The following is a 17,394-nucleotide window of genomic DNA, read 5'->3' as shown; positions in this document are numbered from 1 at the left end:
GATGGTCACCTTAGTAATAAGGATGAAGGAAAAGCAGAGGCATTCAATGCTTTTTTTTTTTTTTTTTGCCTCTGTCTTTCATAATACTGATAGACCTTGGCTTGCTGGTCCCCTGAGCTAGAGGACCACGTGTGCGGGACCAGTGACTTTCCATTTGTGGACACTGAAATTGTAAGGGACCAGCTGTATCAGCTGAATGTCCACAAGTCCCTGGGGCACAATGGGATTCATCCCAGCGTTCTGAAGGAGCTAGCGGATGTAACAGCAGGACCCCTTTTGGATCATCTACCAAAGGTCTTGGGAGTCTGGGGAGGACCTTGCTGCCTGGAAGCTAGCCATTGTTATTCCAGTTTACAAGAAGGGCGTGAGGAAAGATCCATGGAACTATGTTAGTGTAAACTCAGTTTCTCTAAGTATTATGGAGAAGATCATACTAGATACTGCTGGAAAGCATTTAAGGAATAACGCAATCATCAGGGACAGTCAGCATGGGTTCACACAGGGGAAGTCCTGTTTAATTAATTTGATATCCTTCTAAGATAAGGTCACCTACCTAGTGGATGAAGGCAGTAATGTAGTTTTTCTGGATTTTAGTAAGGCTTTTGGTCCTGTCCCTCACAGCATCCTTCTGGACAAGTTGTCCAACTGTGGGATAAGCTGGGTTCACGGTGTGCTGAGGGAAGAACTGGCTGGATGGCAGAGCTCGAAGGGTTGCAGTGAATGGGGCTGCATCTGGCTGGCAACCAGTCTCCCGCGGTGTTCCTCGGGGCTCAGTTCTAGGGCCAGTCCTGTTCAACGTATTTATCAGCTACGTGGAGGCAGGAGTTGAACACACCATTAGCAAATTTTCTGGTGTTGCTCCCAAACTGGGAGGTGCTGTTGACTTGCTTAAGGGACAGGAGGCCTTGCAGAGGCATCTAGGTAGATTGGAGCACTGGGCTATGATTAATAGGATGAAATTTAATAAGACCAAATGTCAGATGCTGCACATGGGACGGAGTAATGCCAGGCACAAGTATGAATTGAGAGAGGAGTGGCTGGAGAACAGCCCTGCAGGGAGGGCCTTGGGGGTGCTGGCTGGCAGCAGGCTCACTATGAGCCAGCAGCGTGCCCTGGCAGCCAGGAGGCAAACCGTGCCCCGTGGGGCAGCAAGCACAGTAGAACCAGCCGGTGAAAAGTGGTGGTTATCCCTCTGCATTCAGCGCTGGTGTGGCCTCGCTGAGTACAGCGTGCAGTTCTGGGCCCTGCCATTGCAGAAGGATGTGAAGGTCCTTGAAAGGCATCCAGAGGAGAGCAACAACGCCAGTGACAGGGCTTGAAGGCGTGTCCTATGGGCAGCCGCTAAGGACTTTGGGCTTGTCTAGTTTGGAGTAAAGGAGGCTGAGGGGCAACCTCATTGCTCTCCCAGCTTCCAGAGAAGGAGATGCTGAGCTCTTCTCCCTGGGATCCGGTGACAGGACTTGTGGGAATGGTCCAAAGCTGTGGCAGGGGAGGTTTAGACTGGACAGTAGGAAGCATTTCTTTACCGAGAGGGCGGTCAAACATCAGAACAGGCTTCCTAGAGTGGTGGTCGATGCCCCAAGCCTGTCAGTGTTTAAGAGGCCTTTGGACAACGGCCTCAATAATATGCTTTAACTTTTGGTCAGCTCTGAAGTGATCAGGCAGCTGGACTAGGTGATCCTTGTAGGGCCCCTCTGACTGAAATAGTTAGTCTGTCTCTTTCCTGACCACCTCTGGATTCCCAAGGGAAGCCCTGGGAGCAGTGGTCAGTGATGGCCTGTGCTTCTCCTTTGGAGTGTTGAAGGGAGATGATGTGCACTCAGAATGACTCAGAATGACTTTTCTTCAGTCTCTCTTAGCTGCCCATTGATGCAGAAGCATCCAGGAGCATGTGGTGATGCTGTTGGGGTGCCCCTGCACTCTGAGCAGTGAGTGATGTGAAGAGGGTGAGGTGGCGGTGTGCTGTGTTCCCTCTGTCCGTGTGTGTGAGCAGGTGTTGCTGCAGGGTAACAGATTGTTGTCTTGCCTTTCACAGAGCCCAGCCCAGTCCAGGATCTCAAGGCGGAGTATGTTGGTGCTGAGAAAGTCAGCTTAACATGGGCAGTGAACACCACTGCTTCCAGCTCCTACACGTACAGGATAGAGGTTGTAAGTGGTACCTCTGTTAGGAACCTGTCATCCAATGTCACTGAAGTTGAAATTACTGAGTTATTCCCTGGGACGATGTACAGTTTCACAGTATTTGCAGTAGCGGCTGATGGTCAGACGGAAGGAGAAGCGATGTCCATCAGCCTGTATACAAGTAAGGAAGCAGTGCCTCCCCATTGCCTGTAAACATTCAGCTTGTACCGAATTGTCCTGCTTTTTTACCTTCGGTGTGCAACTTTTTACTATTTATCATTGCGATGTTGCTTCGCTCCTGCGAACAGGAATGCAAGTGGTCTTTGGTAAAACGGAAAACAACTGTGATTTTATGTGTATCTGTGTGTGCCCGTGTTGCCTGTAAAGCAGTTATTTCATCAGCTTGTCTGCTCAAGAGTACGTAGAGATCTGGCTGCCACAAAAGCATGATGTTTTCTAGACTTGAGGGCTGAATAGGCCCCCTACAGTGTTTCTGGGAGCAGGTTATTACAGCTCATATCAAAGGACATAGTGTGCAGCAATGTGGTGGCCAAGATCACAGAAGCTTTTTGTTCCTGAAGATTGGTTTGAGCTCTTGATGGAGTCCCTGGACTGGAGCTCCCATTGCTGTGACGGTGCCTAGGGCTGCACTCAGTGTGGTGCCATTTTTGTTGGCTTTGTGCCATGGCACCTTTTTCCCCAGATCAGAGGGACGGATGGGAGGGTAAGGTCTTTCTTTTGTGTCTAGCTCAAGGGTAGAAAGGGAACAGGCAACTCCCCCACAAAGCAATTGGAAGCAGTGTCTGCTGGAGCTGCTGCTGAGTAGATGAGCTTGTCTAAGCTGCCTGGGGTGGGTTTTGCCTGCCTGGTGTTGGTGCCGAACCAGCCTTGCACACACAGCCCCCCGCGTGGGTCAGCTCTTGGGCCTGCTCAAGGAGCCCATTTCCTTATGCTGATCTTGAGGTGACTCTGGGCTGAAGGGCTCAGATTAACACGGACGGGCACAATTCTGAGTTAACAGACCAAGACTACCCTGCACTTTGCTTCCTTCCCTGATTTCCATCTGTCTGGAAACCCACTGTGGAAACAAATAATTTTAGCATGTGAAATTAACTGAAGAGAATACCCCCCAGAACTTCTGTGGCTTTTCTAGAAATGCCCCAGCATGAATGTCTGAAACTGGTCATTGATACTGTAGGAGTGCTGCTTGGCTGCAAATAATGTTCGTTTTATATGGAATAAGGAAATGTGGCTGTGGCTCTTCTTTCTTTATTTCTCTGTCTTGCCAGATTGTTGTCTTGCCTTTCACAGAGCCCAGCCCAGTCCAGGATCTCAAGGCGGAGTATGTTGGTGCTGAGAAAGTCAGCTTAACATGGGCAGTGAACACCACTGCTTCCAGCTCCTACACGTACAGGATAGAGGTTGTAAGTGGTACCTTTGATAGGAACCTGACGTCCACTGTCACCACAACTAAAATTACTGAGTTATTCCCTGGGACGATGTACAATTTCACAGTATTTGCAGTAGCGGCTGATGGTCAGACGGAAGGAGGAGCGATGTCCATAAGCCTGTACACAAGTAAGTGACAGTTTCTTGCAGCTCTGTTTCAGGTGGACTGTATTTGTGTAGCACAGGCCCTTGCCTACCTGCCCGAGGGGTGTAATTGGGTACTGCTGCAGGCAGGGGTGATGTTTTGATCCTAGAGCTGGAGATGGCCGATCTGCCAACCTTGGGGTGTTAAAGTACATCAGAAGCATTGCTATGATAGAAAGCTGTTGGTGAAGTTCGTCCCCAAGGCTGGCAATACAGAGAAGACGTTTTTCCCCAGGGACCTCTCTCTTTAAATTTGGAAAAGGAGGTTGCATTCATTTCCAAGAGGATGGGGGCCTGAAATTCTTGTTTTAAGGGGCTCCCGCAGAAAGCGTATTGTGCCAGGGGAACTTTTGTGAGTTGAGGTTCTGTAGCTGCTATCAGGCTGCAGCAGGAGAGTGGGATTTAGGCCACGCTAGTTCAGGAGAACTGCTTTGGCCACCCAGTACCTTGCCATGTTGAATATCAAGTCTTGACACATGGTGTTGGAAAGACAATTTTAGAGCTGTCCTGCAAGGCTGTAGCCCAGCTCGGTCATTCCAAAGGGTGTATTTGAAAGAAAACATGCCTGTTCTTGTCATTTGTGTTGTCCTGAAATGTACCTGCATGTGTGCCCCTACCTTTCCAGTAAAGTCCCAAAATTTTCTCCTGTGCTGCCTGATGGCTAGTAGCCCTGTTTTGAAGATGCAGAGAATAGGGTGCTGGAAAGAGGGGTTTTGGAGATGGTCTCTCTGCCACGGGAGTGAGTGCGGGGCACAAGAGTTGCAGAAAAACAGGGAGCCTGGGCCATCACCTCTGTTCCTCTTCCAGTGATATTTGATCTTCCTTAGTTTTTGCTGTGCAGAGATGTGGCACCATTGTCTTTCCCGCCTACTCTTTTGTCCTTGCTCACCTCTCTGGATTGCCAGGGGAAACCCTGGGAGTGCTGGCACCATTGTGACCTGTCCTGCTGCTTTTGAACATGAAAGGAAGATTGTATTTGAGTTGCCTCTTTTTTTGCTTTGCTGTTACCAGCCACTAATGCAGAAGCATCCAGGAGCATGTGGTGATGCTGTTGGGGTGCCCCTGCACTCTGAGCAGTGAGTGATGTGAAGAGGGTGAGGTGGCGGTGTGCTGTGTTCCCTCTGTCCGTGTGTGTGAGCAGGTGTTGCTGCAGGGTAACAGATTGTTGTCTTGCCTTTCACAGAGCCCAGCCCAGTCCAGGATCTCAAGGCGGAGTATGTTGGTGCTGAGAAAGTCAGCTTAACATGGGCAGTGAACACCACTGCTTCCAGCTCCTACACGTACAGGATAGAGGTTGTAAGTGGTACCTTTGATAGGAACCTGACGTCCACTGTCACCACAACTAAAATTACTGAGTTATTCCCTGGGACGATGTACAATTTCACAGTATTTGCAGTAGCAGCTGGTGGTCAGACAGAAGGAGAAGCGATGTCCATCAGCCTGTATACAAGTAAGTCACGGTTGTTTGGATCCCCATTTCTAGTGGACTGTGTTTTCCTGTGCAGCACAGGGCTATGCCTACCTGTGAAAGGGTTGAAATATAATACAAGGCTTACCTGGCCTACCTACTAAGAATGAGGTGTGAATATGTAGAGGAAGCATAGCTCCAACTGTATTTTATTTAAAGAAAAAAAAAACCCAACAAACAAACAATAAACCACCACCATACACCTCTAACCCCACCGCCTGCCCTGAAACAAAAAATCCACACAACAAGCAGCCCAAAATCCAACTAACCAAAAAAAACCCCAAACAACAAACATACAAAAGCACCCCTTCCCTTCCCACCATACTGATTCCTTTCCTGTCCACCTCTCTGGATTCCCAAGGGAAGCCCTGGGAGCAGTGGTCAGTGATGGCCTGTGCTTCTCCTTTGGAGTGTCGAAGGGAGATGATGTGCACTCAGAATGACTCAGAATGACTTTTCTTCAGTCTCTCTTAGCTGCCCATTGATGCAGAAGCATCCAGGAGCATGTGGTGATGCTGTTGGGGTGCCCCTGCACTCTGAGCAGTGAGTGATGTGAAGAGGGTGAGGTGGCGGTGTGCTGTGTTCCCTCTGTCCGTGTGTGTGAGCAGGTGTTGCTGCAGGGTAACAGATTGTTGTCTTGCCTTTCACAGAGCCCAGCCCAGTCCAGGATCTCAAGGCGGAGTATGTTGGTGCTGAGAAAGTCAGCTTAACATGGGCAGTGAACACCACTGCTTCCAGCTCCTACACGTACAGGATAGAGGTTGTAAGTGGTACCTCTGTTAGGAACCTGTCATCCAATGTCACTGAAGTTGAAATTACTGAGTTATTCCCTGGGACGATGTACAGTTTCACAGTATTTGCAGTAGCGGCTGATGGTCAGACGGAAGGAGAAGCGATGTCCATCAGCCTGTATACAAGTAAGTCACAGTTTCTTGCAGTTGCTGTTGGGATGTGTGTTCCTGTGCAGCACAGGGTTCTGCCTACCTGCCTGAGGCTTGAAGTGCAGTATTTTTTCAGGGGGAATTGCTGTACACAGCCTACCTGCAGTCAGTGATGTTATAATATGTGCGTGGGGGAATTGTTGCCTTCTCCTTGTGGAGCAGGCCCTCAGGCTCTTATTTTGAAGGGCTTCCACAGAACGTGAATTGTGTCTTGGGAAATTCCCCCTTTGGAGGGGCCCGGGCTTGCAGCTGGGCTGTCAGCAGTACTGTGCTGTGTGGCGCTCAGCCACGCTGCTCTGCTCAGCTCGGCAGCAGAGAGAAGGTTGAGGTATTCCTGTGATCCTCATGCTGGGCATCGTGACCGTTTTCCCCCCTTGTGAATATATGCTGCTGTTCCTTTCCTTAGTTTTGTCCTGTTTTGTCTGAGGTGAAGTGAATCTGCCCCAGAGCTCCTCGGTGGGGTTTCCAGAGGTGCCCCAGAATCAACCTGTTTTAGAGAGTCTGGTACTGTGAAAGTGCTGCTTGGCTATTTGTAATTCTCAGTCTTTCCAAAATGTGCAAGTGTGGCTGTGCTTCTGCTTTTTCTGTCTGTGTGTGTCAGTAAGTATTTGTGAGCATTGATGGAGTCTCCCCTTGACTTCATGGACCCCAGCCCTGTGTTCCATACCCAGCTAGAGTTTGCTGTTCTTTGATTTTTCCCATGGAGCACAGATGATACTTCTAACTACGCGTACAGGAGAGAGATACAAAGTCATGGTTCCTCCTCTAGAAACCAGACAGCCAGCGTCACCAGAGCTGTTATTACAGACATAAACCCTGGAACCTTCTATAATTTCACCGTATTTGTAGGAGTAGCTGACAGTGTCACTAGAGGAAAAGAAATCTTTATAAAATGCAGTAGAAATAAGTCCCAGTCACTCACAGCTATGTTTTAACTAAATCTGTTTCTTCTGGTACACAGTTCTGATTCTCCTTAGTTTCTTAAAGTAATCCCCATTTTTAATAACAAAATAACTTAATCCATGAGGGTTTTTTACCCCTTTATTTGGAAGTATTAAATACTTCATCAAAGTCGTGGGTAACTTTACCGTGTGTTAGAATAGTAAACGTTACAGGAGTTTTGGTCTTGAAGGCCAAGTTTTAGGAGATTTTTAGTTTAGAGGGACCTTTCCTCAGTGTTACTGCTATGTTAACTTTTAAAATGTCTTTTTGTATCTGATCATAAGGTTGGAATTTTTATATTGTGTCCTATAGGACACTCACAGAAGCTGAGATGATGTTGCTGCTGCTCTTGAGGATGGCTGCTGCTGTGCTCTAAAGCGCACAGAGGTTATGTTTTCCAATTTGTTGGCCACTAAGAGTTTTATGTAATTATACATGGAGTTAGTGTCAATCTACATACTACTCTAAAAATGTTCTTGGAGTAGTATGTTCAATGGTTGAACAGTATTTTGGAAACTTTGCTCATCCTGTCAGATACTCAACCTAAATTTTCTCAGTAAACCTGTCTGCAGCGGAGTCAGAGGACACGGAAGAGGTTTGTGTTCTTAGTGTGCTAAATACTTCTCTCCCCTGTAGGGTAGTAAGTCCTTCTAGGCAGTAGCTTCACCTTTTTAAAAGTGGAAAGGAGTACTCAAGTTTTACAGACATGTATACACAGAACTTATAAATAGACATCTTTTTCTATTTACGACGTTACTTGATTTCTTCTCTTTTTTTTTTTTTTTTTTTTTCCCAGTTCCTGCAGTAGTGAATTCATTTCATTGTGAACCAGTGGCCAAGCAGTCTTCCCTGATGCTGAAATGGGAATGTCCTTCTGGTAACAATTCCGGCTTCAAAATTAAAATCTTTAATGATACATGGGAAAAAGAAGAATGGGCTCCATCCTGTATGAGAGAAGGCTCAGAGGAAACCTTCAGAACATTGTCTTTGGATTATTTCAGGACCTATGTTGTTACTATTGCAACTCTTTCAAATAGTTCTGAAAGCCGTCCAGTGCAGCAAATGTGTAATACAAGCATTACTGGTGAGCATTAACATTTGAGAATGAAAGATATTTGTAGAACCGAAATATTAACTTAATGATTACAGAATACCAGACATGATGTGCAGTACATTATCAGCCTACAGATTATGAATAAAACACTACATTCATGCAAAGTCTAATGTGACTCACAGTAAATACGCATTATATGAACAGCACCAGTATTACAGCGTTTTCATGATCGGAAAACTTTTCTTTATCAGTTGTTAAGGTACTAAAAAAATTTCTGTTTATAGACCCACCTGCTCCAAGCAAAGCTCCTTTAGTCAAGGCAGTCAGTCACAGCTCATTATCTGTTGAATTCTCTGATTTTGAGTCAGTGAATGGACCGTTGAAAGCCTATGCAGTGATGATCACAACAGAAGAACAAGGTAAGATACTATGATAGTATCTTGTAGCTGTGTGAAACAATTATGAGACAGCATTGTGTTTTAAACTCTAAAGAGGAGTTAAATGGATAGAGAAAAAGCTGACTCATTATTTTCAATCACCTTTCAAAAATCACAAGGCACATACTTTGGTTACTTGAAGTCAGATCACTCCTTGTTTTCAGAAAGCCACTGTTTTAACTCAGCCTTTTCCAGCCTGAATTATCCTTGTATGTAAGTGTCATATGTATTGCCACTGTGCTGTCGCCAACTTGATCTGCAGGTGATTCCTGCCACAAGAGTGTGTGGTATCCTTTTTTTTTTCTCCCACAGAGTAATTTTCAGGGCTACTAATAATAAGCAGCTTTGGAATGTGGGATGTTTTTCCCCCTCCCTTCTTTAGCTGGAAGATGTCTGCAGTGAGATCTTTTAAAAATAAAAATAAAAAAAAAAAAAAAAAAAGAGAACTTTCCTTCTGATGTTACTTAAAATACTTCATTAACTGAGAGGCAGTGCAAGTGGAACACTTTTGAATAGCATTGTCAGCATTACGCGCTGTGGGAGGTTGAATGCCATGGAAAGCTAGAGGGTACTCTTTCAAACTCACCTCTTTAAAGAATCAAAATAGAGAAGTGTCTTTGGTGGATGTCCAGTGATAAATCGTAAAATTAAGGAACGAACTTTGCAGCATAGGTTCCAGTTGAACTTCTTTTCATCTCTGCCAGTGCGCTGGAGGAATAAAGCAGCTGCTGGAGATTGTTCCCCCCAAGTGGGATTTCACATTCATGCTTAACCTTTGTCTTAACACTGTGGAAGTTCATCTTGCAGCAATTTGACTGTAGGTCGGTCTTCTGTGGTTTCCATACAACATATGTCCAACATATGTAGAAAATTCTTACTTTTCACATGCCTATGTAGCTGCCCCAGAGTTGCTGATTTGAATGTCGGATCTCTTGCATGCAGCAACAGCTCTGCTTGTACCTTCACCCAGTCCTGTTTAGTCTTGATGAGATTCAGCATGTTCTTCTGTGTGATTTTGATTGCAAGTTATTCAAGAAAGAGGACTTTCAAGATGTGATTGAAATAAGGAAGATCACCCGTGTTTATAATTTAGAATCTGAGTGCTTTGATAGGAGCAGAAAACTATCCTTACAGCCAAGCATAGCTTCAGCTTTTTAGTGTTGAAATAGCATTAATATGCTTGAGATGTATTTCCCTGTCTTAAAACAGACATCATTCATTACCTTTAGGCTGGATAGAGGGGACTTTTTTCGGTTGTGTAAGCAATGGTGTCTGTGGCTGTTTGAGGCGTCCTGAGGTGATGGCCAAGACATCCCCAAGGAGCTGCAGATACAGCCCAAGATGTACATCTTTTTGGAATGGAAACTAGGGACTGGGCAGGGCATATAACGTATCTCACGCAGATTGAACACCCATTTCTAGGCAACTGAGTTAATTGCAACCTCAGCTGCTTTTAATGTAACCAAGCCACTGCTTTAGAAAAGCTGTCTTGCCCCCTGTTCCTGCAGTTATAGTTGGTGAGAGCTTTGCTGCTGGTGGCAGGTCAGACCATGTCTACACAACTATAGAAAAGCTACTGGAGCTTTTCCACCTTTCAGAGCTCCTGCAAGGCTTCTCCTTTTTAAAGGTGAATTTGATACTATATCTGCTTTTAGAAGGAGCTTTTGGCTTTGTAAGGCAGTTGGTAGGGAGCAGCGTATGCAAACTGCAGTCAAATGAGCAAGATTCTTCCTCCTGCAACGCTTTGAGTATTTACATCAGTTTGCGCTTGAGTTGTTGGACAACTGTTATTTTGAGCTTGTTTATTACCTCTTAAATCACATGGGCATCAGCTGTATAATCTGCCTCAAGTTTCTAGGGTTCATCTTCTAACAACAGACACTGTAAAGGGATGCTGTTCTGCAGGTGGTATCCTGTTGGCCACTGTTTGACTACAGTAGCCTATTCTTCTTTGTCTTCTGGAAGACATACTGCTTTGGCCAGTGCTTGTCTGTGTCAAGAAAAGGCAGAAATTAACTCTTGTCTCTTTAGGGTTTAGGTGTGAGACTTCTTGTAAGATGTAGCAAGGACCTATAGCTCAGGACAAGTTTGGTGTCACCCTGAATGAGGCTTGATGCTGTTTCGGTAGCACAGTGTTAGCAAATACCAATTGACTTTTTCTACACTGTTTGCATTGTACTCGGCTACATATGATAGTTGACAGAGCACATATGGGTATGGCTGGCTTGTCTCGCGAAGGGTGTCCACGAGGACGCTGGAGTCTACTACTTAACACCGCTTTACAGAGAAGCTCTGCTATACATCGTGGAGGTAAAACCAGTGAGATTAAAACAAACAGTGTTGGGGAGTAGGGAGGTAGTTCAGTAGATTGCACTGCAGCAGAAGAGGTTTCTGAGATTGTCTGGTGCGCTCAGGCTTTCATTTCAGGCAGCTCTTACAGAGTAATGGCAGCTGTGGTTAATGTGACAGTCTTGGGCATCGCACCAAGCAATACAAAAATCAGTGCGTGATGTATACTACATATGGCCTTGTTTTTCCCTGAAGGTTGTGGGTCTTTGAAGTCTAAATTGAACAACACATACAAAGATTTCAAGAAGAGGACGACAGTCACCTATGTAACATACGTCATAGATATAGAGCAGGCAAAATCACCTTCTTTCCGTTCTCAGAATGGTACAAACATCATTAATGTCGGCAAGGGAAACACAATGTATGCCTACGAAAACGGACCATTGATTCCTCTTCATTCATACAGGTATTTATCTCAAACCACTGTTTGGGTAATTTTTCTGGAGTTGAAAGCTAAAAGATTGTCTGATTAAAAGATTACAGATTTTGCTTATTACAGATTTTGCTTATGTCTGTTAAAACCATGTAATGTACCTGTCTCTCTGTCTTTGGTTTTTTTTCTTCTCCCTTACCAACAGGGCAAGCATTGCAGGTTTCACTAACATAACCTTTACTATGGCCAACATCATTGTGGGGGAAGATAGTTACGTATCATTTTCACCCTGTTCTGAGGCAGTTTTGCTACCCCAGGATCCAGGTATGGAAATGTCAATTACAGGACTGGTGGCTTGGCACATATACAGTGTGTGGCAAGTTTCATAACAGCAAAACACACGCTGTTCTGTTTTTTCTGTATTGAATTGTTTCTTTCTAGCTTTGCAGTGAACCGCTCTGTAAATTCATAGCTTGCATATAGCCCTGCAGGTGACCTCTTTTTCCCATGTGTGCTTTCCCCTGCAGAAGTAACAGAAAGCTGTGCTATTCATGACACACTAAAAGGGATTGGATGGCACAGTGAGACTTTGGTACAGAAACAAGTAGCAAAAAGCAGCTGATGTACTAACAGTTCTGGTAAATTAGAAGCGGATGTATTAGAATGCAAATACTGGTCCTTTGATGCCAATTTTGTATTAATTTATCATGCTTGGTTTATTATTCTTGATGAGCTTTCAATACTGGTACTGACAAAGGACGCAGTAGAGAATAGATGTTTAGTAGAGCGGAGTGTGCTCTGTCACTTCTGAGGTTCTCTTGTAGCGTGTTGATTGAGCTAAATCATTACCAAGGAGGTAAATCAGTAATGAGTAATACTGGTTCTCTTTTACCAGGTGTTATTGCTGGAGCTGTTATTGGATGCCTTTTAGCTATATTGGCTGTAGTTTCTATAGGGGGTTTCATATTCTGGAGAAGGAGAAGGTAATGTGTGTTCATTATGCATTTGCTGTGATGAGGAACCACAAGTATTTCACTTCTGTATCTTTCTCCTATAAAGGCCTCTCTTTGTTTTATGCGCTTCTGTCATGAGGTTTTAAAATACGTTCTGTTAAAAGCCTTGTTTGTATGTCACAGATTAGAGTGGATGTGCCAAACTAGTTAAATTATTTTTTTCAACCCCATAGTTACAAACTGACAAGTTAAGATTTGTTTTGTTTAGCTCTTCTGAATTCATGCATGCTGATGAAGTCATTCAGTCAGAAGTGAGAAAACATCACAAATTATTGTGCTAAAAGACATATGTAATTATATCTTGGATGGTTTTATTTTAAATGAACCATTAATCACACTTTTTACTTGCTTGATGGCCTGTTACGTGAAATCTCTATTCCGGAGTTTCTAGAAGCTGGTGAGTTGCCTAGGAATTGAGCTGGTTCCTGTTTCCAGTGTTTTCCAAATGATCTGGGACTTCAGAGCCCTTTTCCTGCTTCTGGTTGTGCGGTACATCCTTTCTAAAGAATTGGCTGTAGGGCCCTTAGTCCAGTTTTCTTAGTTTTTCTGATTAACTGCTGTTATATTTACAGGCATGTCCAGTAGCTGTGGACAATACTGAGAAGAGCTTCCTCTAAAGCTAGGAGCACTTACTTTCATTCAGCTGCCACTTTCTGCACCACTGACACATGGCTGCTGAACAGTCAGTGTGGGCATTCTGGGGTTAGCAGCGATTCTCCCGAGATGCTAGCTAACAGCGTGGATCCCTCGGATGTGCTTGTTCCACCAAACCATATGCTTTGTGTCCAGGTGTTGTACTCTGGGTCTGACAGAAAGAAACGGTCCCATTGCACAGCACCACTGAATGAAGAATGGAGTATTTTGTTCTCGCTTCAGGTGTAGGGTTTGCCTGAGAAGGGTTTTTTTGCACAGGATAAGATGCTTTAAAAGAAATTGTTTTGCACAGGAAATAGCTGTTGTCACAAATTTAATATGCATCCCACTAAATTCTGCTGTGTATTGTGTTGTTTTCTTTCACCATATAGGAAAGATAAAAGAAATACTGAAGTGTCCTTTTCTCCCATTAAGTAAGTCCATATCCTTTCACACATTGTTTTCTGAGCTCAAGTGATATTTGCAAAACTTAATGTGAACCCTGATCCTGGTTTTCTGTGCAGTTTTATATAGAATTTTTCAATATTAATTCCTCGTGGAATTTAAAGACTCTAGCCTGCTGACTAATTATTTAATGACATTGATTGACACTTCTTGAGCTGCCGCAGGGATTTGGAGCGCTCACTTTGTGAGTTGTTATTAGACGCACAGATGCTCCACGGAGTTTTGAAAAAAGAGGATGTTTGAATGAAACGTGGGCTTCCGTGCACATCGAGGGAACAATCCAAATTGTTGATAAAGTGCACATAGGCACAGTTCTGCACTGTGTCCTGGATTTTCCTTTGCTTTATGATTACTTTGTGCTGAGCCATGAACTTGGACAATCCTGATACTGTACAAGCTTTGCCGTGGGAGGGTAACCACAATATATTGGAAGTCACAGACAGTGCAATTGAATCACATTATCGAATTTTTGTGCTGGTGGGAAGTCTTGGCCAGAGCAGCCCATGAAGTCCCACCTGTGCAGACTTTGATAGTTTACATAAAATGCACCAGGGAATGAGGCAAGTCTGAGGGGAGTGCAGAAGCAGCTGACTGATGGCATCTGTGATACCCTTCTCCTGAAGGATGCGCTATTCTCACCTTGGTTTAACAGATCAGTTAAATCCTGTGCTTGGTAACCTGTCCCCTGTAAATGCACGGTTTTGTAGCTGCTACTAACAGTCGTGCTTTCATTCTTAGATTCACATAGTGAAAAATAAGCTGCATGTGTCTAATCAGCCTTTTTTTCTTCCCCCCCACCCTCCCTTGAAGAATCAAGAAGTAAGTAAAGCATACTTTCTAACACATTAACTGAATTCATGGTTTATTTACGTAATCTCAGTTACCAGTACATGGCTTTTCTCATTTCAGATCAAAAATCATTAAAGTGGAGAACTTCGAGTCCTACTTTAAGAAGCAGCAAGCTGACTCCAACTGTGGTTTTGCTGAAGAGTATGAGGTATGTGCCCTCAGTGGAGAGAGCTTCATGACAAATGTTTTTGGAAAGGCAAATTAGCTTTCCTACGGAGCATACAGGAGGCTGACTGGAGTGGGAGGGAAGGGATCTTTATAACAGAGATTATTACGCCGCGTGTGTAGCCTTCCCTTCTCGGATTCAGCTCCAAAGTGCATGATAAATACTTCACATCCTGAACTATTCTCTCACCCTGTGAGCTTACAGCATGGCCTGCTGGGCAGAGCTCTCGTCAGAGGCAGCGTCTCCTCAGTCCTTGCCTGAGTTGCACTATAGAGTCAGCCTCAGGAGAGCTATTTCACTTCTCTGCACTTTGGGGTTTTTTTATCTTTTGTTTTTCTACACAGCAAGACAGGTCTCTTGCTAACAGCACTGACTTCTTCAGTGTGTAGGTGTGATTTGCAAACCACACCTGTGCATAGCTGGACGGAGCAGTCAGAGGAACAGCAATTGTGATTAGCTTAGGGACCATAAATGGTTTTCTGTGAAATGTGCTAAAGCTTAGCTGTTAGCAGGGTACAAAACGCAAATCAAGTGTCAGTAAGGATTCTGTGTTGCCATGTCTGCTGTTAAAAAATCTCAATTTTTTTCATCTCCTTGAAGCTATTAACTGACTTTCTTCTTCTTTCCAGATGAAATTCTGTCCCTTTGATTGCATTTTTCAGGCTTGTGCTCTGCCTTGCCTTCCTCTGAGATTGTGCTTCCTTCTGTCCTTTCATGATGTACTTGCTCCCTTCCTCCCTGTGATGCAGAGCTTATGCGAGGGAGGTCGCTGCCCAGGGGTCAGAACGGGTGCACCCTTGCTGTCAGTGTCATTGATGTCCATGTTGTCTATTTCTGCAAAACTGGTTCTGGGCTTTACAACCCCCCTCTGGGTTTTAAACATGCTGCTGTGCCTGCATTCCTTATTCATCCCTTCTCCGTCTGCTCTGCCGCAGTCACGCTCCTGCTATGTAAAAAGATGATTCTTTCTGTCATTTATCCCAGTTCAATGTGCCTGCTGTTACAGCAAAGGCCGAAGGTGTTTGGAGCATTTGTCTGTTTCAGTTATGTCTGGTTCCCAGACCAGGACCATGTGCTGGTAAGGCCCTCTTTTATTGTAGGAACTCAAGTCTGCTGGTGTTCATCAGCCCAAATTTGCTGCTGAACTTGCCGAGAACAGGGGAAAAAACAGATACAACAATGTCCTACCATGTGAGTTACTCTTCGGTTTTGCATCTTCTACTGGTCAAGTTTTTACATGAAAACACTTGGGTTCAGTTAACCTGGCTTCAATAGTAGCCAGAGGTTTCAAAGAGGGGCTAATGTCATTAATTGCCAAATGAATGAATTTGGGCTGCTGCGTTCCCAAAATCACTGTAGAAGCAAACCTCAGGAGTTTTCCCTCAAGAATGTTCCCTAAATTTCCCAAGCTTCCCTCAAGGAAGCTCCTTAAAGAGCTTTTCCTTAATTAAATAATTGTAATTTTCTGTTCGTGAGAAACTTGCAGCCCAGGCGGCAAACCCAAGAGGGTAAGAGCTGCTGTGGCCACACAGATGCGCAGAGCTGTGGCCCAGCTGGGCAGCCGTGCCACTGAACCCGAGTTCCGCACCCGGCCAAGCTGGCTGTGGGCACCCCAGCGCAGCAGCATGTAAGGAGGAGTTGGAAGGCAAACAGTGACGGGTACTTATGGGTGCTTTGGAGGAAAAACAGCTGCGGTGGCAGCAGGAGACAAATTACATTTTTCTCTAGTAGTTAAAACTATAGTAAATTTCTTGTTGGATTAAAAATACATATCTATGCAAAAACATACCATATTTTTTTAAAAATAAAATATCTGTTCAGTATTCTGAGTCTTTATCCTAACAACTCGGTTTTCTGAAGGCTTTCATTACAAAAGTTCTAAACTGCTGCTATTTGTGATCACTGAAGTTATATTCTTATTCTTAAAACGCACACTGTTATAAAACACCTTTTATTTAGAAATCATGTGTTAGATGAGCAGTATTTTGCTGAAAGGTTCAGGTTCTGAAATTCCTCATTTTCTTTTCGTTTTTTCTTTCTGCAGATGATATTTCTCGTGTGAAACTTTCAGATCAAAACTCTGCAACTGACGATTATATTAATGCAAACTATATGCCTGTAAGTTGCTTCATTAGTTGAAATGAAATATAATGCGTGTTTTTATGATGTAGGCTTAACAGCTCATGATGATGTTTAAAATTGGCTTTTTGTCTCATTAATGCATGTGTGCGTGTGTGTATATATATATTTATTTTGGGCTTTTTGTCTTAGGGCTATAACTCAAAGAAGGCCTTTATTGCCGCACAGGGCCCTTTACCCAGTACTATAGAAGACTTCTGGCGCATGATTTGGGAAAAGAATATTTACTCTATTGTGATGTTGACAAAATGTGTTGAACAAGCCCGGGTATGTTTCTATTAAAACTGAACCATCTCTTGAAGACTGTTGCGTCTCTTCTAATTTTGGTGTTACCCTAGTAGGCTGGAGACCTTCTTTCTTTTAAAAACCATCCACTTACTGGAAGACTGTTTTCTAAATTAAGTAAGCCCCATTTTTTTAGCTTTTCCCCATTTTATATCTGCTGACTACTAGAAAAGATAATCTCAGGAGGGTTGTGGAATTGCTGCCTTTAAGGGTGGGTTCTTCTCCCTGAGGAATGGTTTTGGTAGAGCTTCTGCCCAGGAATGGGCTGTTGGGAAGGGCGATGTGCTTTCTAGCCCTGCTTCAGGTGGGGTGTTACTTAAAACTAGAGTCAGCTGCTGTGTATGATGTGCCTCATCTTGCAACTCTCTTCTTAGACCAAATGTGAGCAATACTGGCCAGACAAACAATCCAAGAGCTACGGTGACATTACTGTGACAATGGTCTCGGAGGTTGTCCTTCCAGAATGGACAATAAGGGACTTCACTGTAGAAAAGGTGAGTCCCCCCCCAGTTGTTAGTGTATCTGTAGAAGTGATTTATTGCATCACTATGACTTCACATGTTAAG

General features: G+C 44.2%; 1 protein-coding gene across 3 annotated transcripts in view; it reads left to right on the top strand.

The window, feature by feature from the left end:
- Positions 1-17,394, top strand: part of PTPRJ (protein tyrosine phosphatase receptor type J) — a 75,739-nt gene that overhangs the window by 52,806 nt on the left and 5,539 nt on the right. For 2 of the 3 annotated variants that reach the window (XM_056353597.1, XM_056353598.1), the window contains exons 6-20: positions 2,036-2,302; positions 3,433-3,699; positions 4,898-5,164; positions 5,833-6,099; positions 7,862-8,149; positions 8,404-8,538; positions 11,101-11,311; positions 11,484-11,602; positions 12,174-12,261; positions 13,317-13,358; positions 14,299-14,386; positions 15,505-15,595; positions 16,449-16,522; positions 16,676-16,810; positions 17,203-17,322. In XM_056353597.1, the coding sequence (XP_056209572.1) occupies positions 2,036-2,302; positions 3,433-3,699; positions 4,898-5,164; positions 5,833-6,099; positions 7,862-8,149; positions 8,404-8,538; positions 11,101-11,311; positions 11,484-11,602; positions 12,174-12,261; positions 13,317-13,358; positions 14,299-14,386; positions 15,505-15,595; positions 16,449-16,522; positions 16,676-16,810; positions 17,203-17,322 (2,459 nt within the window). The remainder of the gene's footprint in view (positions 1-2,035; positions 2,303-3,432; positions 3,700-4,897; positions 5,165-5,832; positions 6,100-7,861; positions 8,150-8,403; positions 8,539-11,100; positions 11,312-11,483; positions 11,603-12,173; positions 12,262-13,316; positions 13,359-14,298; positions 14,387-15,504; positions 15,596-16,448; positions 16,523-16,675; positions 16,811-17,202; positions 17,323-17,394) is intronic. The other variant, XM_056353599.1, reaches the window with a different exon arrangement.

The sequence above is a fragment of the Falco biarmicus genome, chromosome 10 (genome assembly GCF_023638135.1).
Source record: "Falco biarmicus isolate bFalBia1 chromosome 10, bFalBia1.pri, whole genome shotgun sequence".
Lineage (NCBI taxonomy): Eukaryota > Metazoa > Chordata > Aves > Falconiformes > Falconidae > Falco > Falco biarmicus.
The sequence above is the reverse complement of the archived record's forward strand: the minus strand, read 5'-3'. Positions and strand labels throughout refer to the sequence as shown.